Consider the following 24,001-nt stretch of genomic DNA (forward strand, 5'->3'; position numbering starts at 1 on the left):
CCTCCATGTTCAGAAATTGTACTGGTCCTGCATGGTCAAGCTCTTTACATACATGTTTGGCAGCATTCACAGTCATGGACAGCACCTGTCAGGTAACTAAACATACTGTTTGATTGGTCATCTGAGATGTGTGAAACTCCTCCTTCGTTAGTCAAGTTCTAGTTTCACCTGACTGTCAATTGCTGTAATAAATGTATAAAATGTTCCAAGGGATTCATGGTATTATGTTCTTGACTAATTTTGACAATTGAACAGACTATTGTGCATGTGATGACTTATACAATGAAATGACGCTGACACGTTTTGGAGGGAACAACCATTAGACTGAGAATCAACAATCAGTTTAGATCGATAAGATCTATTCACTTGGAAATTGTGCTAAATGTAGGCTACATGTACTTAATCATTTGCAAAGATGTACTGAGACATTGAGACATGTACTTAGACATTTGCAATTTGATGAAATGAATGAGAAATTCAATTCTGTTGTGAACAATTGCCAAGTGGTTTGGAGGTTTGTCCATGTAGTTTTGAGAATGTAATTTCTGTTTCAAGAAATGAGCCAAACCAATGGAGAAAAACTGTAATGCGCCACTCACAGGGTTGGTGTTCCCTAACGGAAATATGCAGATGCCAATAGGATATCGCTAGCGCGTGCTTGGCTATGCCCACCTCCTTGCTTGTTCTGCCTGCCCACTATGACTCATTTGTTCCCATTGGAAACGACAAGTGGTCTATATTGGTTTAGTTATAAAAACAATATTTGCAGGAACTGTTGTGACTAGACACAGATTATCCATTATATTGACGATATACTAAAGTGACCGTTATAACGGATGGGGAAAAAATATCCTTAAAAAATGGAAGGCATCCTTGAGTCACGATCAGGTGGGACCATTGTTTGCCCCCGAGTGGCGAAGCATCTCAGAGCTAGAGGCGTGACTCCAGTCCCTGGTTAGAATCTAGGACATATCACATCAGGCCGTGAATGGGAGTCCCATCGGGCGGCGCACAATTGGCCCAGCGTCGCACTGGTTTGGCCGCCGCCATTGCAAGTAAGAATTTGTTTTTAACTTACTTGCCTAGTTAAATAAATAAAAAAAATAGCCAATGAGAGGGCAGATACGCATGTGGAAGAACAGGCACAACTCCGATATAAGTTTGTTTTGTTTGTTACTGGGATGTCACGTCTCCTACAACCTAAGCATTACAAAATGTATATTCGATCAAATAAGCCACACATCGCAAATAAGCCATTCATTTTGGGCTCAGTTATCCCTCTCGCTTTTCGGTCGTAGTTGTACTTCCTCTATTCGGAACCGGTGGGAACAGATTCATGGTTAGACTGGATCCAGCTTTTGTCAAATTAACGTTAGATTTGACTATTCGTAGCAGGTTAAGAAAGTGTACACTGTAGGTTAGGAGAATTAACGTAGCAGGCTAGGATAAATAGGTTAAGCTTAGGAAAAGGTTTAGGGTTAGCTAAAATGCAAAAAACAAAAAATACCCAGGTACAGTGGGCAGAAAGCCTGTGCATTTTCATAATAGGAAAATAACAAATGGCTTAAATCAATGGGGGTGACTTGGTGAGATCTATTGTTAGTTTTTGTTGCTTTCTTATAAAATTCATGAAATATCAGTAGTTAGCTAGCTACAACTTCTCACACCTGGTCTCTTACATCATGGTCCAAGATCCCATGTGGATCAACCAGTGATGTATAAATGCAGGATTGCTGATGCTACGTTATATACTGGCCATTGAGAACACAGTTTCTAAACATACTGTACTGTCTTTGATGAGATCCTTTGAATCCACCAGTTGGCCATGTTGGCAGTCCTCCATAAGAATTAATTGAATTCTACAGTATTTAAATTAAATGCTTCCAGGACAAAATTACATGTATTTAAGTATTATTTTTTTTTGTTATAGTGGGGACAGTAATATTAGCAATCTCTAAAAAATGATACTTAAAAAAAAAATATATATATATATATATTTAAAATGTTTATGTTTAGCTCACATAATATAATGTAAAAGTAAGTATGCATGCATTAATGTGTCTGTAATAGAATCAACGTGGTAAAAACAAATGTAGACCTTAATAATAAATGCATTTCTATAGCTTCCTAAAATACTTTACAACGGTGGGGGAGTGCCAAAATGAAGGCACTGTGGCTTCAACACAAAGCCCCCAATTAGTCATCTTGTGTATATCTAAATGATCGGGATCAACATGCAACAATGTACAATTAAATTACCTGTCATCTGGTTGATTTCCTCCAAGCTTGCTCTCATCACCATTCAGATCTGACATTGTTCAATATCTGATTTTTAATGCTGAACAATATCTTAATGTTATTAATATTTATACTCTGTGTGCTGTATCCCATGCTTAGAGTGTGGCAGGTGACTTTGGCTGAGGGAAAGAGTGTGCAACAGACAATATCTATTCTGCACAAGAAGTTGGAGCAGTGCGGTGCTGTGAAGCAGGAAGTTTTACTGTGGACTGTGAGATTTACCATGCCACAGGAAATGCCAGGGGTAACTAAAGTTGTACTGCAAAGCTATGACATAAACTAAATGATCTGTCATGTAATTCATCAGACTACATCCTTCAACTACCCACAACAGCCACCTAATCTTTATTTTCTCTCTCTTTCTCTCTGTTTGTCACAGGCCAGCCCACCAAACTCCTGTATGTGATGCATAACTCAGAAACACCCCTGAGCTGCTTAGCCCTATTTGAAGGGGGTCCCTGTCTGACATGCTCATGATTAAGTTGAAGAGCCACTTCCAGAACGCCAAGGGGCACAAGGTAGAGAGCCGTGGCTCCCACCACCACTATTGTGATTTCCTGATAAAGGTTGGCGCTGTAATAAAATCACATTTTAATCAGTGTCGAGGGGCATTTCAGTAGAGGTGAGTGATCTGTACAGCGAATGAACACAAAGGAGGGTAAAGGGGATGTTCGATCTGTCTCACATTTTCTAAACTGATGTCCATGATCAAATCTCTGTGTGTTTGTTTTGGTAGTGTACTACAACTGTATGGTCCCTGGGGACTGCTGAAACCTGATGAAAGAGTTCATGCAAAGCTTCCTGGGCCCCAGCATCATGGAGCTGCCTTCTGTGTTTGCCACCATGCCTGAGGGCCTCTACGCGCCAGCGGACTGTGTTAACACCATGACCCAGTACCTGAAGATGTTCAGCAAAGTGCGCAAACAGTAGGTTCTCCCAGGGACCACACTTTGTCACATGCTTCATAGACAACAGGTGTAGACTAACAGTGAAATACTTACTTAGGGGTCCTTTTCCAACAATGCTGAGTTAAAGATAAGATTAAAATAAAAAAGATAACATAAATAGTGACACAGTGAATAACGAATAAAAATAATGAATAAAAAATAACATGGCTATACACTGAGTGTACAAAACATTACATAGCTACCTCAATTACCTTGTACCCCTGCACATCGACTCGGTACTGGTACTCCCTATATACAAGGTGCACCAGTACTGAGTCGATGTGGAGGGGTACAGAGTAATTGAGGTACCTGTAGGGGTAAAGTACTAGCAGCAGCATATCTCACTGGTCATCCCCAAAGCCAACACCTCCTTTGGCCGCCTTTCCTTCCAGTTCTCTGCTGCCAGTGACTGGAACAAATTGCAAAAATCGCTGAAGCTGGAGACTTATATTTCCCTCACTAACTTTAAACATCAGCTATCTGAGCAGCTAACCGATCGCTGCAGCTGTACATAGTCCATCTGTAAATAGCCCACCCAATCTACCTACCTCATCCCCATATTGTTTTTATTTACTTTTCTGCTCTTTTGCACATCATCATCTGCTCATCTATCACTCCAGTGTTCATTTGCTAAATTGTAATTACTTCGCTACTATGGCCTATTTATTGCCTACCTCCTCACGCCATTTGCACACACTGTATATAGACTTTCATTTTTTCTATTGTGTTATTGACTGTTCGCTTGTTTATTCCATGCGTAACTCTGTGTTGTTGTTTGTGTCGCACTGCTTTGCTTTATCTTGGCCAGGTCGCAGTTGTAAATGAGAACTTGTTCTCAACTAGCTTACTTGGTTAAATAAAGGTGAAATAAAAAATAAAAAAATATGTGGTGAGTATGAAAGTGTGTGTGGTGTCAGTGTGTACATGTTATGTGTGGGGTGGTAGGTAACCTAGTGGTTAAGAGCGTTGGACCGAAAGGTCTCTGGTTTGAATCCCTGAGCCGACTAGGTGCACAATCTGTCAAAGTGGCCTTGAGCAAGGCACTTCATCCTAATTGCTCTTGTCTACTAAAGTGTGGGTAGAGTCTAGTGTGTGCATAGTCAGAGTTAGAGCAAAAAAAGGTCCGTCCGGTTAGCCATTTGATTAGCTATTTAGCAGTCTTGTTTAGAATTCTTATGGCTTGAGGTAGAAGCTCTTCAGGGTCCTGTTGGTCTCAGACTTGGTGCATTGGTACCACTTTCCCTGCAGGAGAAGAGAGAACAGTCTGTGGCTGGAGTCTTTGACAATTTCTTGGGCCTTCCTCTGACACCGCCTGATATAGAGGTCCAGGGTGGCAGGGAGCTTGGCCCAAGTGATGTACGGGGCTGTAAGCACTACCCTCTGTAGCTCTTTGCGGTTGAATGCCAAGCAGTTGTCATACCAAGCGGTGATGCAGCCAGTCACCACTTGGGGGCGGCCTGTCAGGAGGTCCAGGATCCAGTTGAGAGGGAGGTGTTCAGTCCCAGGGGCCTTAGCTTAGTGACAAATACTTGATTAACTAAACCAAGATAGACCACAGCTTGTCGTCTCCAATGGGAACAAATTAGTCATAGTGGGCAGAACAAGCAAGTAGGTAGGCAGAGCCAAGCACGCGGTAGCAATATCCTATTGGCGAGTTCTAATATGCGTCTGCATATTTCCGTTAGGGAACACCTACTCTGTGAAGTGCGCATGTGCAATAACTCAATTGACCTTTGCACTCCTAAACAGCGCGATTTTTAAAAACTTTTGCAAAGAGTAAAGTCTACAAAACTTAGTCCACCCTGTTCATAACATATACTAGTTTTGGGAACAGAAAACTGTATTGAGATCAAATGTTTAATCGATGAGAAAATGTGCAGAATGTCGGCCAAAATCAATCTCGTTCATCTTCTCCCACTGCCCGCAGTGGGCTACCTCTCACTAACATAATTGGTAGTGAGTGGAAACGCCAACCCGGTGCTTCACATTTATACATACAGTGAAATATCAGTCTGTTGTTCTATCTGTGTTAGTGGTGCGCTTTGAGGGCACTATGGTGTTGAACGCTGAGCTGTAGTCAATGAACAGCATTCTCACGCAAGTGTTCCATTTGTCCAAGTGGGGAAGGGCAGTGTGGAGTGCATTAGATTGCATCATCTGTGGATTTGTTGGGGTGGTATGCGAATTGGAGTGGGTCTGGGATGATGGTGTTGATGTGAGCCATGACCAGCTTTTCAAAGCATTAATGGCTAAAGCTGTTTGTGCTACAAGCGATAGTCATGTACAGGAAATTCTTCATGGCAGCAGGAAATGTATGTGCTGAGCGTTAGTACAGCAACTCAAACTGATCAAAGGCTTTCACAACCACTGCAAGGAATATCTCATGCTAAAAATTTGATCAAAACCGTATTGAAGTCTGACCTCTTGACAGAATAATGTTGTCCCAAATGTCTTGTGGATTGTCTTTATGAGTAATCTGTTTGAACAACCTACTAACGTTGTATCTGGGGTGTATTCATTAGTCGAATTCCGTAGCAAAACGTTTGGTCTGCTATAAAACGTTTTGCAACGGAAACCGTTTACTCTAGGAACCCAACGGGAACAAACAGAACCAAACTGGGAGGGCCCTACATGGATTTGACTAATATATTCTCTCGTTTTCGTTTGGAGTGAACGGTTTCTGTTGCGAAACTTTTTCAACAGAATCGGTGTAATGAATGCACCCATGGGCTTTATGGTCCTACTTATAGTTGGTCATAAATAAAAAAAACACGAAATATTTTTTGTTGTTGTAAATGTGAAGTTGATTATGTTCCTCATTAACCATATACATATTTTGTGTATATTGTCGCTGGTCTTTTTCTCCAACTACAGTCAGTCATGAATGGTTTATTTGGTGACTATTTCAGCTGTTATGAATGGGAAATGCATACCATACTAATGAATTGAAATCAATGATTGTGCTAATAAGAATTAATCAGTCTCCAGGTGAAAAGCCATATGCCTTGTAAAAACGGCATTGGGTTTAACAACTGAGCTCAAATAATGTGGACTACCGTGGGTTTACTGCTCACATCTTTTCACGACCAATTTAATGAATGCCACCTCTTGTACCAATGAAAGCTAAAGCTCAACGGAAGAGTGATCAGCTCAATCCAATCAGAATGAGTTGATTCCAGGACTGATATGGTTCGGTTGTCTCGAGGTTTGTGACAGCTTTCGCGTGCTGACGATGGCGGTAAATAGAAGCAATTTTTAATTTTTTTTACTAATACATCAAACCGTTATTTTATAGATCAACTAGCTACTGACATTGTCAACCTCAGAACTGTAGGGGTTCATAACGTTAGCTGGCTATATTGTATGTTTTTTGAGAATGTGTGACTTTATTCTAGGTTGACCTCCCGGTGTTTTGTTTGAAGATGTACTCAAAAGTTGATATCAGACACATTTATCTTTGTTTACATTGCGGCTCCGTGGATGCTAGCTATTAGCAGGCAAAACGTCAGTGAATTTTTTTTTCTTTTTTTAGTCGTTGTCAATCACATCAACCCGAAGTTGTTGAGTTTTCGCAAGAAAGTGGGTTTCAGACCAGTCTTTGTTCTGATAGCAAGCCTAGCTAGTAATGCTAGCTAGCCACCAAGCTATTGATTGTGTATTTGTCTTAAATTGAAGAAAGAACTCCAGCATAGGGACACAATTATGAGGTGAAGGACATTTTCTTTATTTGATGACAATGTGCCTATTGTACCATTAGCCGAATGATTATCAAGAAATACAGTGAATAATGGGTAACTTAGCTAGCTAACGTTACCAACAAGTAGCTAACTAGCTATCTGTATTGCCAATAGTATTGGCGAGCAAGCTGGCTTTATAACCAAACAGGCAACAATAAGTTCGAGCTTGCTACTTCGCTAAATTAACAAGAACACACTCTAACCCGCTTCGGCTGGATTGAGTAACTAACGTTGGTTACTGTTTCATTGTGTTATAAGCCGAGTGGCCACGTTATGGCAAAACTGGTGCCATTTGGCAAGCCATGTACCAGGCGCTAGCTAGCATATAGCATAGTTTCATATCGAGTCCATTGATTGGTCGCCAACCCAACGCATGTTGGCCAGTGACGCTAACTTGCAAACTTCAGAAAAAATGTTATATGCAGTTTGACCCCTTTGTTTGTAATCATGGATAAACCGATTGGTTATTTGTCAGGCTTGCTAACTAGTCAATAACGTGTTAACGGCTAAACTCAATTGCGTAACATAATTCTTTGTTTATAAGCAGTGTTACATTCTGCTAAGAAACTGAACAGCAGAATTTAACACTGACTGTAAATGGCCACAGTTAGCAAGTTTATATGCTTTAAGTTGGTTAGAAACATTTGTTTTGCTACAATGTGCCTCTACCTGTAAATGTAAAGACCTAGCTATATAAGCACCATTTCTTTTCCTCCTTTTGTATCCTCAGTTTATTCAGGATCTGGAATCAGACATGAGTGAAGCTGACTGAATGCACCTGGGAAGGGCCCTTTTCATATGTCGAAAGAACACTGACTTACATCAGCACACAGTGTTTTTACAGTAAGTAAAACAAGCCTACATGGTGAACAAGTTCATGTTCATGGGCCTTAAAATCCTTTCTGCATGCTACACCATTTTAATTTCATACAGAGAACACATTTTTGCATTTGGCATATCTAAAATGAAGTGGTTGAATTCTGTCCCTGTGATGTACTGAAGTGTATCTGTTTCCCTCCTGCAGGATGAATTGCTGCTTGGCACAGGGGCTTGTGTCCTGACGCTGTGGGCAGGCACATGTGCATCTGGAGATATGGACCGCTGTAAACATGTGGGACGCCTTCGCCTGGGCCACGACCACTCCATCCTCAATCCACAGAAATGGCGCTGCGTGGACTGCTGCACCACCGAGTCCGTGTGGGCCTGCCTCAAGTGCTCCCACGTGGCCTGTGGCCGCTTCATGGAAGAGCACTCCCTCAAACACTTCCAGGAGTCACGCCACCCCCTGGCCATGGAGGTGCGGGAGCTGGACATCTTCTGCTTCGCCTGTGGGGACTATGTGCTCAATGACAACGCTGAGGGAGACCTCAAGCTCCTGCGTGGGGCACTGTCTACTGTGCGCAGCTCTGGCAGGCGCTCCCTGCGCTCCTCTGCAGGGGGGGACTGCATCCCCTGGGTGGGCGAGGGTGGGCCTCAACCAGCCATGCAAACAGCCCTGTGGCACCGCAGGAAGGTGCTGCTGGGGAAGATGCTGCGCCACTGGAGGAGCCGGCAGCAGGAGGAGCAGAGCCAGCGGGAGGAGAAACTTGAGCAGGAGAAGGAGGAGGTCCGGCGCCAGAAAAACGAGGTGAAGAGGAGACTCATGGGAGAGTTTGACAATTTGCAGCCGAGGAAGAGTGCCAGGCTGCTCACCCAGGCTCCTCGTTCAACCATCACTCTTATCCCCCTGAAGTTCCGCGACCCTCCGGAGCGTCTGCCTCCACCCAAGAAGCCCTCCCTTCTATCCCTGAAACCCCCCAGCAACGGCAGGACTCGTAAACTCAGAGTGCGGAGGTACTACTCCCATAAGGCAACCCATCGGAGACTGGCCCCGGGGGTCACAGGGCTACGCAACCTTGGGAACACGTGCTACATGAACTCTATCTTACAGGTGCTGAGCCACCTGCAGAAATTCAGGGAGTGCTTCCTCACATTGGACATGTGTGAGACTGAGGAGCTGCTAGCCAAGTCCAACCAGGGTGTGGCGGGGGCTGTGGTTGGTGGTGGTAGTGTAGCCACACCAGGCTGCCCTCTGGGACGTGGCATGGGAAAGGCAGGCATAGGGGGTCTGCCCACGGGCAGCAAGCAGAGCCCGCCCCCCTGCCTAAATGCAGCAGAACTGGTACAGCCCAAGGAGCCGCGCTCCTCCACCCGCCAGCAGATGTCACTGTGCCATGAGCTGCACACTCTGTTCAGGGTCATGTGGTCGGGCCGCTGGTCGCTGGTGTCGCCCTTTGCCATGCTGCACTCTGTGTGGAACCTGATCCCAGCGTTCCGTGGCTACGACCAGCAGGACGCACAGGAGTTTCTGTGTGAGCTGCTGGACAAGGTACAGCAGGAGCTGGAATCAGAGGGCAGCAAGCGCAGGATCGTCATCCCCATCACCCAGAGGAAGCTCTCCAAGCAAGTGCTCAAGGTCCTCAACACAATCTTTCACGGGCAGCTACTCAGCCAGGTAAAGGTCTCTACTCATTGACATGGCAATTGTACACAACACATTAATTTAGGTTTGACCTTCAGAACCCTATCATGGCTAAAGGTAAATCACAAGGATGTTTAAGCTCTTTCTACTCTATAGCATTCCCACTTTAGACTAGGTTTTCTCCACTCTTATACTAGTTGATTGCTGGATTTCACTCCAGGTGAGCATTTTTTTTAAAGAGATACCTATTCCTTGTTACACAGCCTTTTTTTATAAGTCTCAAGTCAAGCAGGACAATAGTTGCTGTCCAGCACCAGTGGTGTCGGATCTGTCAGATTTGAACTAATAAGCCCTTGGTAAAGTGTTTGCTTGGTTATCCCTGCATCTGTCCAGGTGACGTGTCTGTCCTGTATGCACAAGTCAAACACGGTGGAGCCGTTCTGGGACCTGTCCCTGGAGTTCCCGGAGCGCTACCACAGCACGGAGAAGGGCTCGGCTGCGTCTCTGGCCTACCAGCGCAGCTGCTCCCTCACTGAGATGCTGGGCAAGTTCACTGAGACAGAGGCCCTGGAGGGCAGCATCTACGCCTGCAACCACTGCAACAGTTAGTACTGGGACAGAAACAAATGTCTGTTTGTGGAATAGACAAATCCTCCTGTACTGTGTTTTTCTATAGTTTTTATTCGGTTTTTTGACCATGAAATCAAAATCGAATAATTGTATTTGTCACATGCTTTCATAAACAACAGGTGTAGACTAATCATGGTTAAGGAATTAGGCATATTGTGTGTTTCTTTCAATTTGGGCTAGATTTTATTTGACAAACTAGTCAATTGGTGGATAATTAAAGTGAAACTGAGTTAGTGTTTTCGGGTAATCACAACATAGTTCTGCGTTTTCTGGGTGATCCCATCCTATACCTCCGTCACACAAATGTTACACGTCTGTGATATGTATGTTTTTATATTTGTCAGGGAAAAGACGGAAGACGTCCCACAAGCCCCTGGTTCTGTCAGAGGCATGTAAGCAGCTGCTGATCTACCGCCTACCTCAGGTTCTACGGCTGCACCTCAAACGCTTCAGGTTAGCCCCTGTACTTTAGTCCGTTCTGGTCATTCAGAGCGTTTATTACATCTGTAGAAGCCTTTCTTTTCACACACCCAGTTGGTCTACTGAATTTGAAGACTTTGTCTGCTTACACAGTCAAGATTTACACCCACCACCTTCTGTCACGTGTCTCCTTGTTAGTTTCTTAAATGTATGTTGCATGTTAAAGTACTATCTTATCTTGTGGTTTAGTTGGTATGATAGATTTTTTTTCTGCAAAGGGATGTCTTGTAACAGGGACAACCGTAAGATAACCAATCCCTGTTGTGACAGATGGTCAGGCCGGAACCACCGGGAGAAGATTGGCGTCCATGTGGCTTTTGATCAGGTTTTGAACATAGAGCCCTACTGCTGCGCAGACTCTGGCCAGTCGGTCAACAGAGAGGGCTACACCTACGACCTGTCTGCTGTAGTCATGCACCACGGGAAAGGCTTTGGCTCAGGGCACTACACCGCATACTGCTACAACACCGAGGGAGGTGAGTGGGACCAAGATGCCAGAAACTGGCATCAAAGCTAACAACTCTGGCTTAGAATAGCCTAACTGGTACATTTTAGGTTGATTTTTGTCATGTTGTGGACATTTCAGATTTGGAAAACATTGAGTTTTGTATAGTACAGTTGGTTCTCATAAACAGTTGGCTCCGAGTATAACCTGATACTGTAAGATTACATGAGTTTCTGTTGACTGTAGGTGGCACAGTTTGACAAACTGTAACTAGCACTGTGTGTGTGTTTCCAGGTTTCTGGGTCCACTGTAATGACTCTGAGATGAACGTGTGCAGCGTGGAGGAGGTGTGCAACACTCAGGCCTACATTCTGTTCTATACCCAGAGGTCTGCCTAGACCCATCTCCCTCCCACATTTACACCCTACACCAGGGTGTACTGTCTGCCTGGAGTCAACAACCAGGCCCATCTGCCAAGGCCTGGCCTGTGGGACCGAGACCTACATCTGGGTTTGTTTCCTAGAGGTCTGCTTGGTCATGTCACACTCCATCTACTAGCTGTAAACCAGGATGTAGCCTAGATGTGTGTCCAGGCTTGAAACAACTCAGCCCACATTCGTTGAGTCTGGTAGGCTAACAGCCATGTGAGAGCTACTGAACGTTGTACCACAAGGGAAGGCAATGTTGATCCTGGAATGTGGCAGTGTCAGCAATGTTTTTTGCTCTATCCAGCCTCAAGACCAGCTTTTGATAATGATGATGAATTGCATATATGGTTAGTTATATTTTTCACCTGGTGTCAAAGTGCTTTACATTGTATAGGAGGTAACTTGCCTCATCCTCCAATGTTTATTATCTCCCTCCTGGGGTGATGAACAGCAGCCATTTGGAGTGGAATCGGAATCCTCCTGTGGCTCAACTAATGGAGTTTGTCATTGTGGCTCAGGAGCGGAGATGATTGATTGCATCAGGTGCTTCAGAGCCTGGGTGGATTACAAGCCTGCAGATACTATCAGACACTCCAGAACCAATGTTGCCTAGCCTACCTCTGTTCTGTACTCTCAACCACAATGAGATGTCAGCCAAAAGCATTTGTCTCCAACCCAGTTGTCATCTGTATCTCACTATGACCTCTGGTTCATACACATTCTGCTGTGGATATCTCAGGCTTAAAGGCCTTGGTCTGGGCCAACGGAATGAACAGGGATAGATGGTGTGTAGATATTCCTGCGTGTACTCGGTCCCTACGTTGAATGGAGGTATGGGGTTGTGTGGCAGGCATCCACTTTGAAGATGGATGGAAACTATTGAGCCAACTGGCGTCATGCTGCACCTTTATGGAGGAGGGGCTTAGCTTATTGATCCCATGATCAATTGGCTTCTGATCTTTTAATGACTTCTGTATCCTGTGGCAGCTCTCTTTTCCTACCTTAATTGTAGAGGCTAGTTTGGGCTCTGGTTGGAGTCCGATGTATTGTATCTCTGTTCATGGATAGAAATAGATGGAAGAGTGAACAAAGGACTGAGAAATTGAAGAGTATGTTGTTGGGATAGGAGGGGTACCCATTTCACGAGTGGATCACATGCAAGCAATATACGTGTGACATCATGACATGAAATCAAGATAAAATCAGGAATTCTTCAGCTTTGTAATACAATGTATTTTTTTCTTCTACTCCGCTGTTTCTATTTGGGGTCTTTTAAAGTAACTGCCCAGTGAAAATCTAACTTAAGTTATACTGATCAAAAATAGAAACGCAACATATAAAGTGTTGGTCCTATCTTTCATGAACTGAAATAAAAGATCCCAGAAATGTTCCATAAGCGCAAAATGTATATTTCTCTCAAATGTGGTGCCCAAATTTGTTTACATCCCTGCTAGTGAGCATTTTAACTGTGCCAAGATAATCCATTCACCTGATGTGTGGCATATCAAGAAGCTGATTAAACAGCATGGTTATTACACAGGTGCACCTTGTGCTGGGGTCAATGAAAGACCGCTCTAAAATGTGCAGTTTTGTCACACAACACAATGCCACAGATGTCTCAAGTTTTGAGGGAGCGTGCAATTGGCTTGCTGACTGCAGGAATGTCCACCAGAGCTGTTGCCAGAGACTTGAATGTTCATTTCTCTACTGTAAACTGCCTCTGTCATTTTAGAGAATTTGGCAGTATGTCCAACAGGCCTCACAACTGCAGACCAAGTGTAACCATGCCAGCTCAGGACCTCAACATCCGGCTTCTTCACCTGTGGGATCGTCTGAGACTAGCCACCCGGACAGCTGATGAAACCGAAGAATTTCTGCACAAACGTTCAGAAACCGTCTCAGGGAAGCTCATCTGCTGGCTCATCATCCTCACCAGGGTCTTGACCTGACTGCAGTTCGGCGTCGTAACTGACTTCAGTGGGCAAATGCTCACCTTTGATGGTCACTGGCACAATGGAGAAGTGCGCTCTTTTTTTATTTTTATAAGTATCTGTGACCAACGGCAGCATATCTGTATTCCCAGTGGTGAAATACATAGATTAGGGCCTAATTTATTTTTCAATTGACTGATTTCCTTTATGAACTGTAACTCAGTAAAACCTTTGAAATTGTTGCATGTTGCTTTTTATTTTAGTATAATATTCTGTTAACTCCTATCCAAATAATGTTGACCCATTCTATACTTGTATTTGTGGCCGAAGCATAAATTGAAGAAAAAACACTTAAACCCCCACCTCAAACTTGTATCAGAGTTTCTAAACTCAGAGGCTCAACATCACGAGACGTCCGGGAACGCTTGGGAAACAGATCAGACCAGGTCTGGGTTTGAGAAGCCAAATGAGAGTAGTGAAAAATTCTTCCATGTTTGCACAACCTAGATTCTATACCAATGTCTTAAGTAGTTGAACATGTTATTACCCCTACCTTCTGAAAGTGACAAACTGAGGTGTTTTCATTTTTGTCAAAATACTTTATATCGAAGGAGTGCCTTTGATTTGACGGCCTGCAAATACGCAGTTCGGCGCGAGATGACCGTTAGACCCGATGACATGTTTCTAAGCATGAGCTATGCGAGCCAACGTCGCCATAATATCGCCTACAAGTGTGATCGGGGATTTCTATTGGGAAAGCAGTTTTTTGCATATCTTCATACTGTACTGTCTTAGCTTGTATCTCAAACAGACCGTTTAAAAAATGTTCTCATAGAACATGTCATCTCCCTGAGGAGGATGAGCTGGCCAATTAGCGGTCAACTTAATGACCGGTATACGCCCACACCTTTCCAACACAGAAAAGCTGCTTTTTAATAATATACTTAATTAGAATTTTTTAGAAGGAAATCTATTTTACTCATATTGCAAGTAATTTTAGGTAATATTTCATAGAAATGCTGGGCAGTTACTTTAATAGTTTGCCAGGTAATGAAGATATATTATACTGCTGGTCTTGATATGAATCAAATAGAAAATTCATTTGTGAACTGTTTCAACTTTTACAATCTAATGACGATGAATGTCTTACTTTGAGGTCAGGTATGGCCTTTCCCTTGGCTGTCATGATCTCTTGAGTTCAGTCCTGTATTGCAAAAGCACCTGTTATCAATGTAATAGTCAAATGGGGTTTGCCAGACAATACTGATTAAAAAAACAAGAAATTACATACATTTTTGTGTGTTATTTGCATGTATTTTGTTCATGTTCTACCTGCTTGAACCTCTTACATTGATGGACTGTCTTAATTTCTAAGCTGGGGGGGTTCTACTAAGCTAACATATGGAATTGTTTTAAGATGGTTATACCATGGATCATTTAGCTATTTGATTTTGAATTTTAAGGACCCTTTTAGGTATCATTATTTGATAAAATATTGAATTTGGCCTTTACTACAGTAATAGCCCAGAGAAACGCATTGAATAACACATTCATAAATGGCAAAAAAGACAATCATAAGGAATAAGGTTTTGAAGTGTCTGTCCTATATCTAGGAGATGAAAGCTCAGGAAATATATATATATATTATATATATTTTACATATTTAACCCGTTGTTTTTGTTGGCACAAAACTACCTCCATACTTCAATTTCCATTTGTATGGGTTATTTTCAGATGAGTCCATGACTTTGTGGGGATCGTAGAGCTAAACGGAGAACACCATAGTGTTTGTGAGACTTGCCCTTTTCCATAGTGGGGTCATTCGTTTGTAGCCCAAACCGTTCGGACACTACAGACAGAAGTTGGCACATCAGCAGTACCGACTTCAGACGAGTCCATCATGTTCACGAGTCTCATCTTTCCTTATTAGTTTCGGACGCTTTCGTGAGAAGACCGATTTTTCGGGATGTCTCATGGTCTGACAAACACTGTTGTAGCTCGGCCATCTTCCACCACAGATGCGGAAGGCTGACATAGGAGGAGGCGGTGGATTGAGACGTAGCTAATGCAAAAAAACATATCTAGTTTAAACTGACGGATTATGATGGGGATTTTTTTTTATTGAGTTACTTAGATTGACGCATGGGATTTAAACTATGTCTGTTTCTCACAATATTTGTTTATTGTGTTTCTCGAGAGAACGGTGCCACTGTCAACACAAATTTTTCAGGTTCAGTCAAATTCTTGATTTTGGCGCAGTGAAGACTTCCCTTTTACTGTCCACAAAATAAAAAATATACATGTTTTCCACTAGGAGGTGCCTTTGTGCTGCTAAAACTTACTATGTGATTGTGACTATACAAGACATATATTGAGTGTACAAAACATTAGGAACACCCGCTCTTTCCATGACAGACTGACCAGTTGAATCCATGTGAAAGCTATGATCCCTTATTGATGTCACCTGTTAAATCCACTTCAATCAGTGTAGATGAAGGGGAGGAGACCGGTTAAAGAAGGATTTTTATGCCTTGAGACAATTGAGAGAAGGATTGTGTATGTGTGCCATTGAGGGTGAATGGGCAAGACAAAATATTTAAATGCCTTTGAATGGGGTGTGGTAGTTGATACTAGGCGCACCGGTTTGAGTATGTCAAGAACTGCAACACTGCTGGGTTTTTTCACACTCAACAGTTTCCCAGACCCACCACCCAAAGGACATCCAGCCAACTTTACCCAACTGTGGGAAGCATTGGAGTAAACGTGGGCCAGCATCCCTGTGGAACGCTTCTGACACCTTGTAGAGTCCATGTCCCGATGAATTGAGGTTGTTCTGAGGGCAAAAGGGGGTGTAACTCAATACTAATGTTTTGTACACTCAGTGTATTTTAGCATACGTCAGGGTCTGTCTGATGGTTGAAGCCTTTCCAAAGAAATCCTCACTAAAAACCTATTTGCCTCTTTACTACATCTGACAACCTTGACAACTCTTAATTTTGTTAGGGCTCAGTCTAGTAAGAATAGTAAACTATTACATTTTGGCAACAGAACCAACCTAAACGTGTATTCTTTCAAGCGTTTGAAATTCAGTTGTGCAGAGTTGGTAACCTCTCACCAGTCACATATGAGGATTATCAGTTTTACTGAGCCAGTGAATAAAAGTGAGAGGGGGGCCAGTTAAGTGTAAATAATGCTGTAATCCACAGGATTAGTGGGTGAATATTCAGTTGAGCTGGAACTGAATACATTTTTAGAGGATATTCACTGCACATCTGTAAACACATATTTTAGCCCGCCCTGACTGAAATGATGGACACAAGATATGTCATAACTTGATATAAAAACAACCTTTAGCTTGAACCAGGCTGGAATAAAATGTTGAAGGGGGGTTACATTGGGATTTTATAGGTTGTGGAACTCTATTTGACATTTGTAGTAATTTTTTCATAATGAAGACCCAACTATCACAGATTACTTACCATATTATTATTCTACTCCATTGTCAGTAGTTAGATATACATAGTTGCATGCAAATGATCCTACTTTCCAATATCATGCAACATTAGCATATAGTTTAAGAATGTATTTATTAAGAATGCAACAGAGTTGTGATGGATTTCGCAAACTGGATAGAAATATGGAAGCAATGGTCTAACATGCCTATGACTCTGACACTACATATATTCTTAGCTGCTCTACAACAACAGTGGTTATGAAATAGCATTGATGCTCAGAATAGATTATAGATCATTTAGTAGTTTTGATGATCCATCTCACCAGATGACTTTCTGGCCCTCAAATTCTTCTTTACATCACACATAAGACACTAAAAGGACTGATACACCAAAAAAGGTGTAGTTTTAAACACCAGAAGATATTGAGTTGGCTGTTTTAGAAATAATATGGAGATGAAAGTAAAAAAAAAAACATTTAGGTAGAAACTGTCTACAGACAACAGAATGCTATTAAGTCCAAAGAGTATTTCTGTTGGTGTTGGAATGCTACTCATGCCAAGTGCATTACACAGGTATAAATGCACGCGAGGACATGCATGAGTAGTACATACCCTAACATTGAGCAGAAAAACAATCCTTTTGCTTGGCCATGTCCTCCAAATATACAATTGGCTCAACAAAAAGGTAACAGCAAACATGGTTTAGCAAAGACAAAGTATAATTTGTTCTTTTATCCATTTTCACTTTTAAGTGTAGGCCTATACTAACATTAGAAAAATGTGTCAAAGAATTTCAACATGAATTCTCGAATTGTAATTAGGTCATAGTGACTACAGTACGATGGTGAGTTGACACCACTAGATTGGTCATGAGAAAGAGCAAATGCTTGAGTTGCCAAGCAACCAGGCAGATAGTTCCTCAGGTTCCTTGTCATGGTAATCACCATAAAACACCCAACACTCTTCCTTAAATGTCTCTCTCTCGACCATCAGTCAACCAGAAATGCCCCCCCCCTATCCGAAGTAAGTCTTCGCTAGTTGCTTTGTAAAGAAATGTTTTGACCTTTCAACCCTCCTAAGTACGACTCTCCAAGCATAAATCCTATCAAAAAAGTGCACTGGTTCTCTTTCAGAAATATGAGTTTTGTATTCACACTCTCTGAGTTTCAGACTGTTAGAGCGTCTAGGGCAGCTCAGTGTATCACTCTGGTCCCTCTGTCCACATCCTGGTCACTCAGACACAAGGGCGTGGATGATTGACTGTAGGAAACTCAGCTAGGCATTAGCCACAGCTCCAGGAAGTCCCAGTGCTTCCAAAGGATGAACAGAAACAGGGCCAGCATGACGGTGGTGGCCACCCGCGCTCGGGTTTTCATGAGTGGGGTGATGAAGTTGGCCAGGGTGGAGACGAACACCAGCACTACGGCCATGAGTGCCAGGATGATGTTGATGAGTTTGCCCAGCAGGGCGCGGGCGTTGGCGTTCTCCACACCCTCCAACTGCACCACCTGCTGCTGCTGCTGCTGGAGCTCCAACTTAGTGATGCGGGTCAGGCACGACTCCACCGCTTCCTGCATGTATACATACACACACAGGTACAAATGACAAACACAGGCAAACACAATGTTACAACTGAATTAGGGGAACAAGGCTCATTTCTGGAGTCATACTTGTTTATCTACAGGAAAGTATCATAAACTGTAAATCCAGGTCTCTATCTCTCTACCTGTATGTCTCTGGCTCTCTCATAGGACTGGTAGGCCACTTTCTCCTCCATGCTGGCCAGCTCCTGTTTCAGATTAGTCATTTCGTTTTGGTGCAGCTCTGTCAAGTCATTCAGCTGCTCTTCCAGTCGCTCATACCTAAACAGAGAGAGATAAAAAAAAATGTATGAGGCAGAGCCGGTATGATTTAGACCAGCGGAGTAAAGACCAATTCAAGAAATTAGAGAAAGATTTTACATATTTATGCAATTTTCAAGGCGTCACTCCGTTTAATTTAAGGATCTGTTTTATACATTAAAACAACTACTTCTGATCTTGACAAAACTTGAAATGTACAAAACCTGTAACAGTTTCCTTGACCTTTTTAATTATCCTCGTGAATATCATTCAGCATAAATCATGTAGTGTAAAAACACTGAACATGATTTACACTGCTGTACTGAAACAAGCTAAAAGCAAAGCAGCTTGTTTCAGCAGTTAGTGTGAGATTGATGTATACTACCAACTCTCATTCCATGCTCTGTGTATTGGCCTAGGTGTTGGTCTGCACCTGTATCTCTCCTCCTGCAGGCACTGGTTCATGTAGGAGTAGTCACTCTGCAGCTGACTCTTCATGTCCTCGATGGCGTCCTCCATGTGGGCCTGGCTGGCCTTGATCTCCTGCAGGCCTTCCAGCAAGGCGTCCCAGGAGCTGTGAATGTGGTGGTGGTGGTGGTGGTGCCCATCCAGTCTGGGGCTCCCCAGGCCAGCCTGCCCTTGCCCCGACATCCCACCTACCCCGGCCCCGCCTGAGTGACTGCCTGCCGCTGAGCCAGAGGTGGCACTGGAGCACTCGTCGTCGCTACCGTACTTGGGGCTGGAGACCAGGGTGGCACTGCCACTCAGGGCTCGTTGAGCGGGCGCGTCCTCCGAGTGCCCTCCCACCCCGTCCTCTATGAGGTGGGAGATGTTGTCTGCACTGCCAAATTTGTTGCGGATCAAGCTGGCGAACTCCCGTGGCTTAGACACCACAGCTCCTTTGACCCCTTCTACCCCTCCTTTGACCCCATCCACCATACCCCCGCCAAAGCCATGGAACCCAGCTCGTACATTGGCCCCCATGTCCTTCAGCCCCTGTTGCATGTCCCGCAGCACATCCTTAGGCTGACGGGCTGGACCATTCTATAAGGAGGGTTGAGGGAGGAGGGGGGATGGAAGATGAGAGGGAGAAACAAAAATAAATGGGATAGATTGACAGGGTGTGAAGGAGTAGCAGATACATGGGTGGATAGGTGGTGAGAGAGGGATGGAAATAAAAGTGGAATGGTGGAGGTGACACAACAGAGCAGGGAGATAGGAGAATATAAACATACTTTATCAATAAGAGGGCATAGTCAGAACAGAACCCTCAGATAATATACCTAGGAATAGGTTTGGGCAGGTTTATGATATACCTATACCAAGGCATTTTGAAATACTGGAGACATGATTTCTAATACTGTGGAAACAGTTTCTTTAAAATGTCAATATTTGTACTTTTTAAATAAATAAACGTGTGTGTTAGTTGAAAGATAAAGCCAATCAGTCTTGTTTGCTTTTCTACAACAACAAAACATCTTTAGATAGTGTGTGAGGGACATCTCATGTCATGTTCTACAAAGCCAGGTATTGAAATAGGTATTTTCAACAGCTCGTTGTTAAAGGGAAATTCCACCCAAAAACGATCTTTTGATATTTGTTTCATTAGTTCATTGTTGACATAGTCCCAAAATGTTTTGCTTGTCAGCACTCAAGTGTTCAAGATATGTAACTTTCAATATACAGAAATCCTCCAGGGATGATTTCTACATTTAATTCATAGGGTAATGTGGATATTACATTTACATTTAAGTCATTTAGCAGCGCTCTTATCCAGAGCGACTTACAAATTGGTGCATTCACCTTATGATATCTAGTGGAACAACCACTTTACAATAGTGCATCAAATCTTTTAAGGGGGGGGGTTAGAAGGATTACTTTATCCTATCCTAGGTATTCCTTAAAGAGGTGGGGTTTCAGGTGTCTCCGGAAGGTGGTGACTGACTCCGCTGTCCTGGCGTCGTGAGGGAGCTTGTTCCACCATTGGGGTGCCAGAGCAGCGAACAGTTTTGACTGGGCTGAGCGGGAACTGTGCTTCCTCAGAGGTAGGGGGGCCAGCAGGCCAGAGGTGGATGAACGCAGTGCCCTTGTTTGGGTGTAGGGCCTGATCAGAACCTGAAGGTATGGAGGTGCCTTTCCCTTCACAGCTCCGTAGGCAATCATGATCAGGATATGGCCCAACCCTACTTAGAAAGTGACACCATGTATCATGACCTCAGTGGAGGCTGCTGAGGGGAGAACGGCTCATAATATTGGAATGGCATCAAACACCTGGAAACCATGTGTTTGATGTATTTTATACCATTCCACTGACTCCTCTCCAGTCATTACCACGAGCCTTTGCTACCTGTCCCAGACCTGCTGTTTTCTAGTCTCTAGAGACAGCTGGAGCGGTAGAGATACTCTCAATGATCGGCTATGAAAAGCCAACTGAGATTTACTCTTGAGGTGCTGACTTGTTGCACCCTCAACAACTACTGTGATTATTATTATTTGACCATGCTGGTCATCTATGAACATTTGAACATCTTGGCCATGTTCTGTTATAATCTCCACCCGGCACAGCCAGAAGAGGACTGGCCACCCCTCATAGCCTGGTTCTTCTCTAGGTTTCTTCCTAGATTTTAGCCTTTCTAGGGAGTTTTTCCTAGCCACCGTGCTTCTACACCTGCATTGCTTGCTGTTTGGGGTTTTAGGCTGGGTTTCTGTGCAGCACTTTGATATATCAGCTGATGTAAGAAGGGCTATATAAATACATTTGATTTGATTTAATTTAATTTGATTCTCCCCAATTAAGGTGCCACCAACCTCCTGTGCATCACCTCAGAAAGCAGCAGTCAGGGTAAAACTTTCAAGTGAGACAAACACATTACATTACAAATGTCCCTTAGGAACAGCTGAGGCATGGAGACGATCCATCATCAGTCATGAGATGGAACCAGTGTGGCAGGAACCAACAAACAAACACGCACGCACGCACGCACGCACACACACACACACACACACACACACACACACACACACACACACACACACACACACACACACACACACACACACACACACACACACACACACACACACACACACACACACACACACACACACACACACACACACACACACACACACACACACACACACACACACACACACACACACACACTCTCACCTGCTCTGTCTCCTTCAGCTTCTTGTGGTAGTGCTCTAGCTTCTTGTGCAGGTGGGCGATGGTCTGTGCAGACTTCTGGTTCTTCTTCTCAAAAACCTGTTTGATGCGTGAGGCTTGTTGCTTGTCTGCGTTGTGGGCCAGCTTCAGGTACTCGGCTACGTTGTCATCTCTTGCCTCCTGTTCTATCCGAATCTGCTCAGTTATCTTCAGGATCTTCTGCTGCAGGTGCTCCAGAGCGACCCGCGTTCGCTGAGGCTCAGCGACCCCTTCAGCCCCTCCAGCCACAGCCCCCAACCCGGCCACTGCCCCGGCCCCCGCCCCCCCCACCCACACCAGCACCATCCAAGCTGATGTTACCGTCAGAGCCGCCATGGCTGGCTGAGGGGGGCAGGCCCAATGTTGTCACTTCGCTTTTATCCAGCTAAGCAGGGAAAGGGGATGGGGGGAGGCAGGGGTGACAGAGTGCGCGGACAGGGAGAAAGTGGTTGCCATGATTGATGTGAAGTCAGCATCGCAAGGTAAACATGATCTTTAAAGCAGAACACCCATCACAATGACACATCTAGTGACTGTTCTCTTTTCACAGACTTTACCCCAGATCCTTGGCATAAGACCCAGACACAGTTACTGTGTTAAGCCTTAATAAACAGATTTTACATCAAGTGTTTTCACAGTGCATACTGCTAAACTGTGAAAAACTACTTTGGCACATGAATACCTGATGAATGTGATGGTGATGATGATAATGATGGTGATGATGATAGTTAGGCCTAAGACAATGATGAATACTGTGATTATTAGTTCAGAAATCTGCACTATCAGTGTATCATTCTATCCCTTTTAAACTTGTGTGATGTATGATCCAGTAGTGTGATGCTGCATGACATAAACATGGGGGAGTGCCCTCCCACTTCTACTCTGCAACGTGGCAGGCAGCTCGACAAACAATGGAGGTCTAATCTCCCTCAGTGTGAATTCTTAACATCTCACTGAAATACACAACCATCTGTGGACTGTTTATATAGGATAAAAAAACATCTAGTTGTTTCTGAGAGTGGGAATTTGTTGTGTTTTAATTATTACCCCATGTCGCCCGGGCAGACACCACAACACTGCTCTCTCCAACCCCGTCAGACAGGAACCAGGGCAGACACCACACATATCTCAGCAAACGCTGCCCTAATTCATCTAGTCAGGCCACTGAGGCTTTATTAGGATTGTATTAGCATGTAAAAGAGGTCTCAGAGGAGCCACAGTGCCCTGCACTATTTCCCAACAGATCCACTGACAAGCAGGCGACAATTTTAGAAAGTAGGTTACAATCAGGTAGCTGCATTGAAATGGAGGCATGTGATTTTAATGGACGAATGACTGCAGGCACTACAATACCAGGCTATTCATCTATTCATTTTATTTAAATGAGAGAAAATGGAAAGCTTATTTTGTTACAGACTGGATGAAGGGAAGAAATACTCAATGTTCCTTCCTCTCTGGATGGATGGGAAAAAATACAACAAAAACAACACACACACAGAGACAGCAATGGCCGATGCTCAGATCCAACAGTGTGTGTGAAAACACAGGGTTAGGTCCATGGTGGGTGAGGCTCCTGGAGACGAGAACAGAAGCAGGGAGATGATCATAACAGACGGCGTGAAAAAAAAGGGTCTTCACATGAGGAGGAGACATGCACTGCGACATGGGTGAAATGAGTGATGGGTGTCAATGAGAATGGAAGTAAACACTAGAGGATGATGAGACAAAACCAGTGCAGTGACAGATTAATTTGGGAACGTTACCATACTGTTTAATCCAGGATTGGCAGTGCCACTGCAGGTCTGTGTTCGAGGCCCATCCTTCTCCTCCACTTCCTCCTTCTCCCTCCCCCTGTGGTCACACGAGACCCCCTTTCCTCAATGTCTCTCCCCTACCCAATATCTGCCTATCGCCTTACCAGAGCTTCATGCTCCATTGTTGATAACAAAGATGTCTGCAGCCTCCCTGTCTTCCTCCATCTCTCTCTCTCTCTCTCTCTCTCTCTCTCTCTCTCTCGTTGTCTCTGCTGTTGCTCTCTTTCTCCCCCTTTGTATCTTACGCTCGCTCTGTCTGCCTCTTTCTTTCGCTCCCTCCCTCCCTCCCTCTCTCTCTCTCTTTCTCCGTCTCGCTGTCTGAGTGCA

At 43.8% G+C, this 24,001-nt stretch overlaps 2 protein-coding genes and 1 long non-coding RNA gene across 5 annotated transcripts; 2 read left to right on the plus strand and 1 right to left on the minus strand.

Moving 5' to 3' along the window:
* The first annotated feature begins 314 nt into the window (after positions 1-314).
* On the plus strand, positions 315-3,703 carry LOC106583061 (uncharacterized). The gene is made up of 4 exons (XR_006761428.1): positions 315-1,055; positions 2,398-2,542; positions 2,678-2,920; positions 3,035-3,703. It is a non-coding gene; the product is annotated as an uncharacterized lncRNA (long non-coding RNA).
* A 2,627-nt stretch (positions 3,704-6,330) lies between these two features.
* Positions 6,331-12,817, plus strand: LOC106583088 (ubiquitin carboxyl-terminal hydrolase 49). Of its 3 annotated transcripts, none has more exons than XM_014166889.2 (7): positions 6,331-6,483; positions 7,713-7,825; positions 8,007-9,476; positions 9,837-10,047; positions 10,418-10,526; positions 10,824-11,029; positions 11,293-12,817. In XM_014166889.2, exons 3-7 carry the CDS (start codon positions 8,076-8,078, stop codon positions 11,394-11,396), a joined length of 2,031 nt encoding a protein of 676 aa, XP_014022364.2. In that variant the 5' UTR covers positions 6,331-6,483; positions 7,713-7,825; positions 8,007-8,075; the 3' UTR covers positions 11,397-12,817. The 3 variants fall into 3 exon arrangements, with proteins under 3 accessions (XP_014022364.2, XP_014022365.2, XP_014022366.2); XM_014166890.2 differs by lacking the exon at positions 6,331-6,483 and adding an exon at positions 6,490-6,952; XM_014166891.2 differs by lacking the exon at positions 6,331-6,483 and adding an exon at positions 6,490-6,824.
* A 4,108-nt stretch (positions 12,818-16,925) lies between these two features.
* Positions 16,926-24,001, minus strand: LOC106583086 (transmembrane and coiled-coil domains protein 2). Its single transcript, XM_014166888.2, has 6 exons — positions 23,624-24,001; positions 22,158-22,245; positions 21,825-22,099; positions 19,086-19,696; positions 18,538-18,673; positions 16,926-18,382 (listed from the first exon to the last, which is right to left on the minus strand). The coding sequence occupies exons 1-6, from the start codon at positions 23,624-23,626 to the stop codon at positions 18,083-18,085; spliced, it is 1,413 nt and encodes a 470-aa protein (XP_014022363.1). The 5' UTR covers positions 23,627-24,001; the 3' UTR covers positions 16,926-18,082.

Source organism: Salmo salar, chromosome ssa22, assembly GCF_905237065.1.
Source record: "Salmo salar chromosome ssa22, Ssal_v3.1, whole genome shotgun sequence".
In the NCBI taxonomy this organism is placed as follows: domain Eukaryota; kingdom Metazoa; phylum Chordata; class Actinopteri; order Salmoniformes; family Salmonidae; genus Salmo; species Salmo salar.

Excerpts from the sequence above, each read along its gene's own strand:
- LOC106583086 (XM_014166888.2), bottom strand. Across the intron at positions 19,697-21,824 it reads AGCTGAAGGAGACAGAGCAG|AATGGTCCAGCCCGTCAGCC; the intron begins GTGAGAGTGTGT and ends CCCTCCTTATAG. Across the intron at positions 18,383-18,537 it reads AGAGAGCCAGAGACATACAG|GAAGCGGTGGAGTCGTGCCT; the intron begins GTAGAGAGATAG and ends GTATACATGCAG.
- LOC106583088 (XM_014166889.2), top strand. The coding sequence starts at position 8,076 with ATGGACCGCTGTAAACATGTGGGACGCCTTCGCCTGGGCCACGACCAC. Across the intron at positions 9,477-9,836 it reads ACGGGCAGCTACTCAGCCAG|GTGACGTGTCTGTCCTGTAT; the intron begins GTAAAGGTCTCT and ends GCATCTGTCCAG. Across the intron at positions 10,048-10,417 it reads CGCCTGCAACCACTGCAACA|GGAAAAGACGGAAGACGTCC; the intron begins GTTAGTACTGGG and ends TATATTTGTCAG.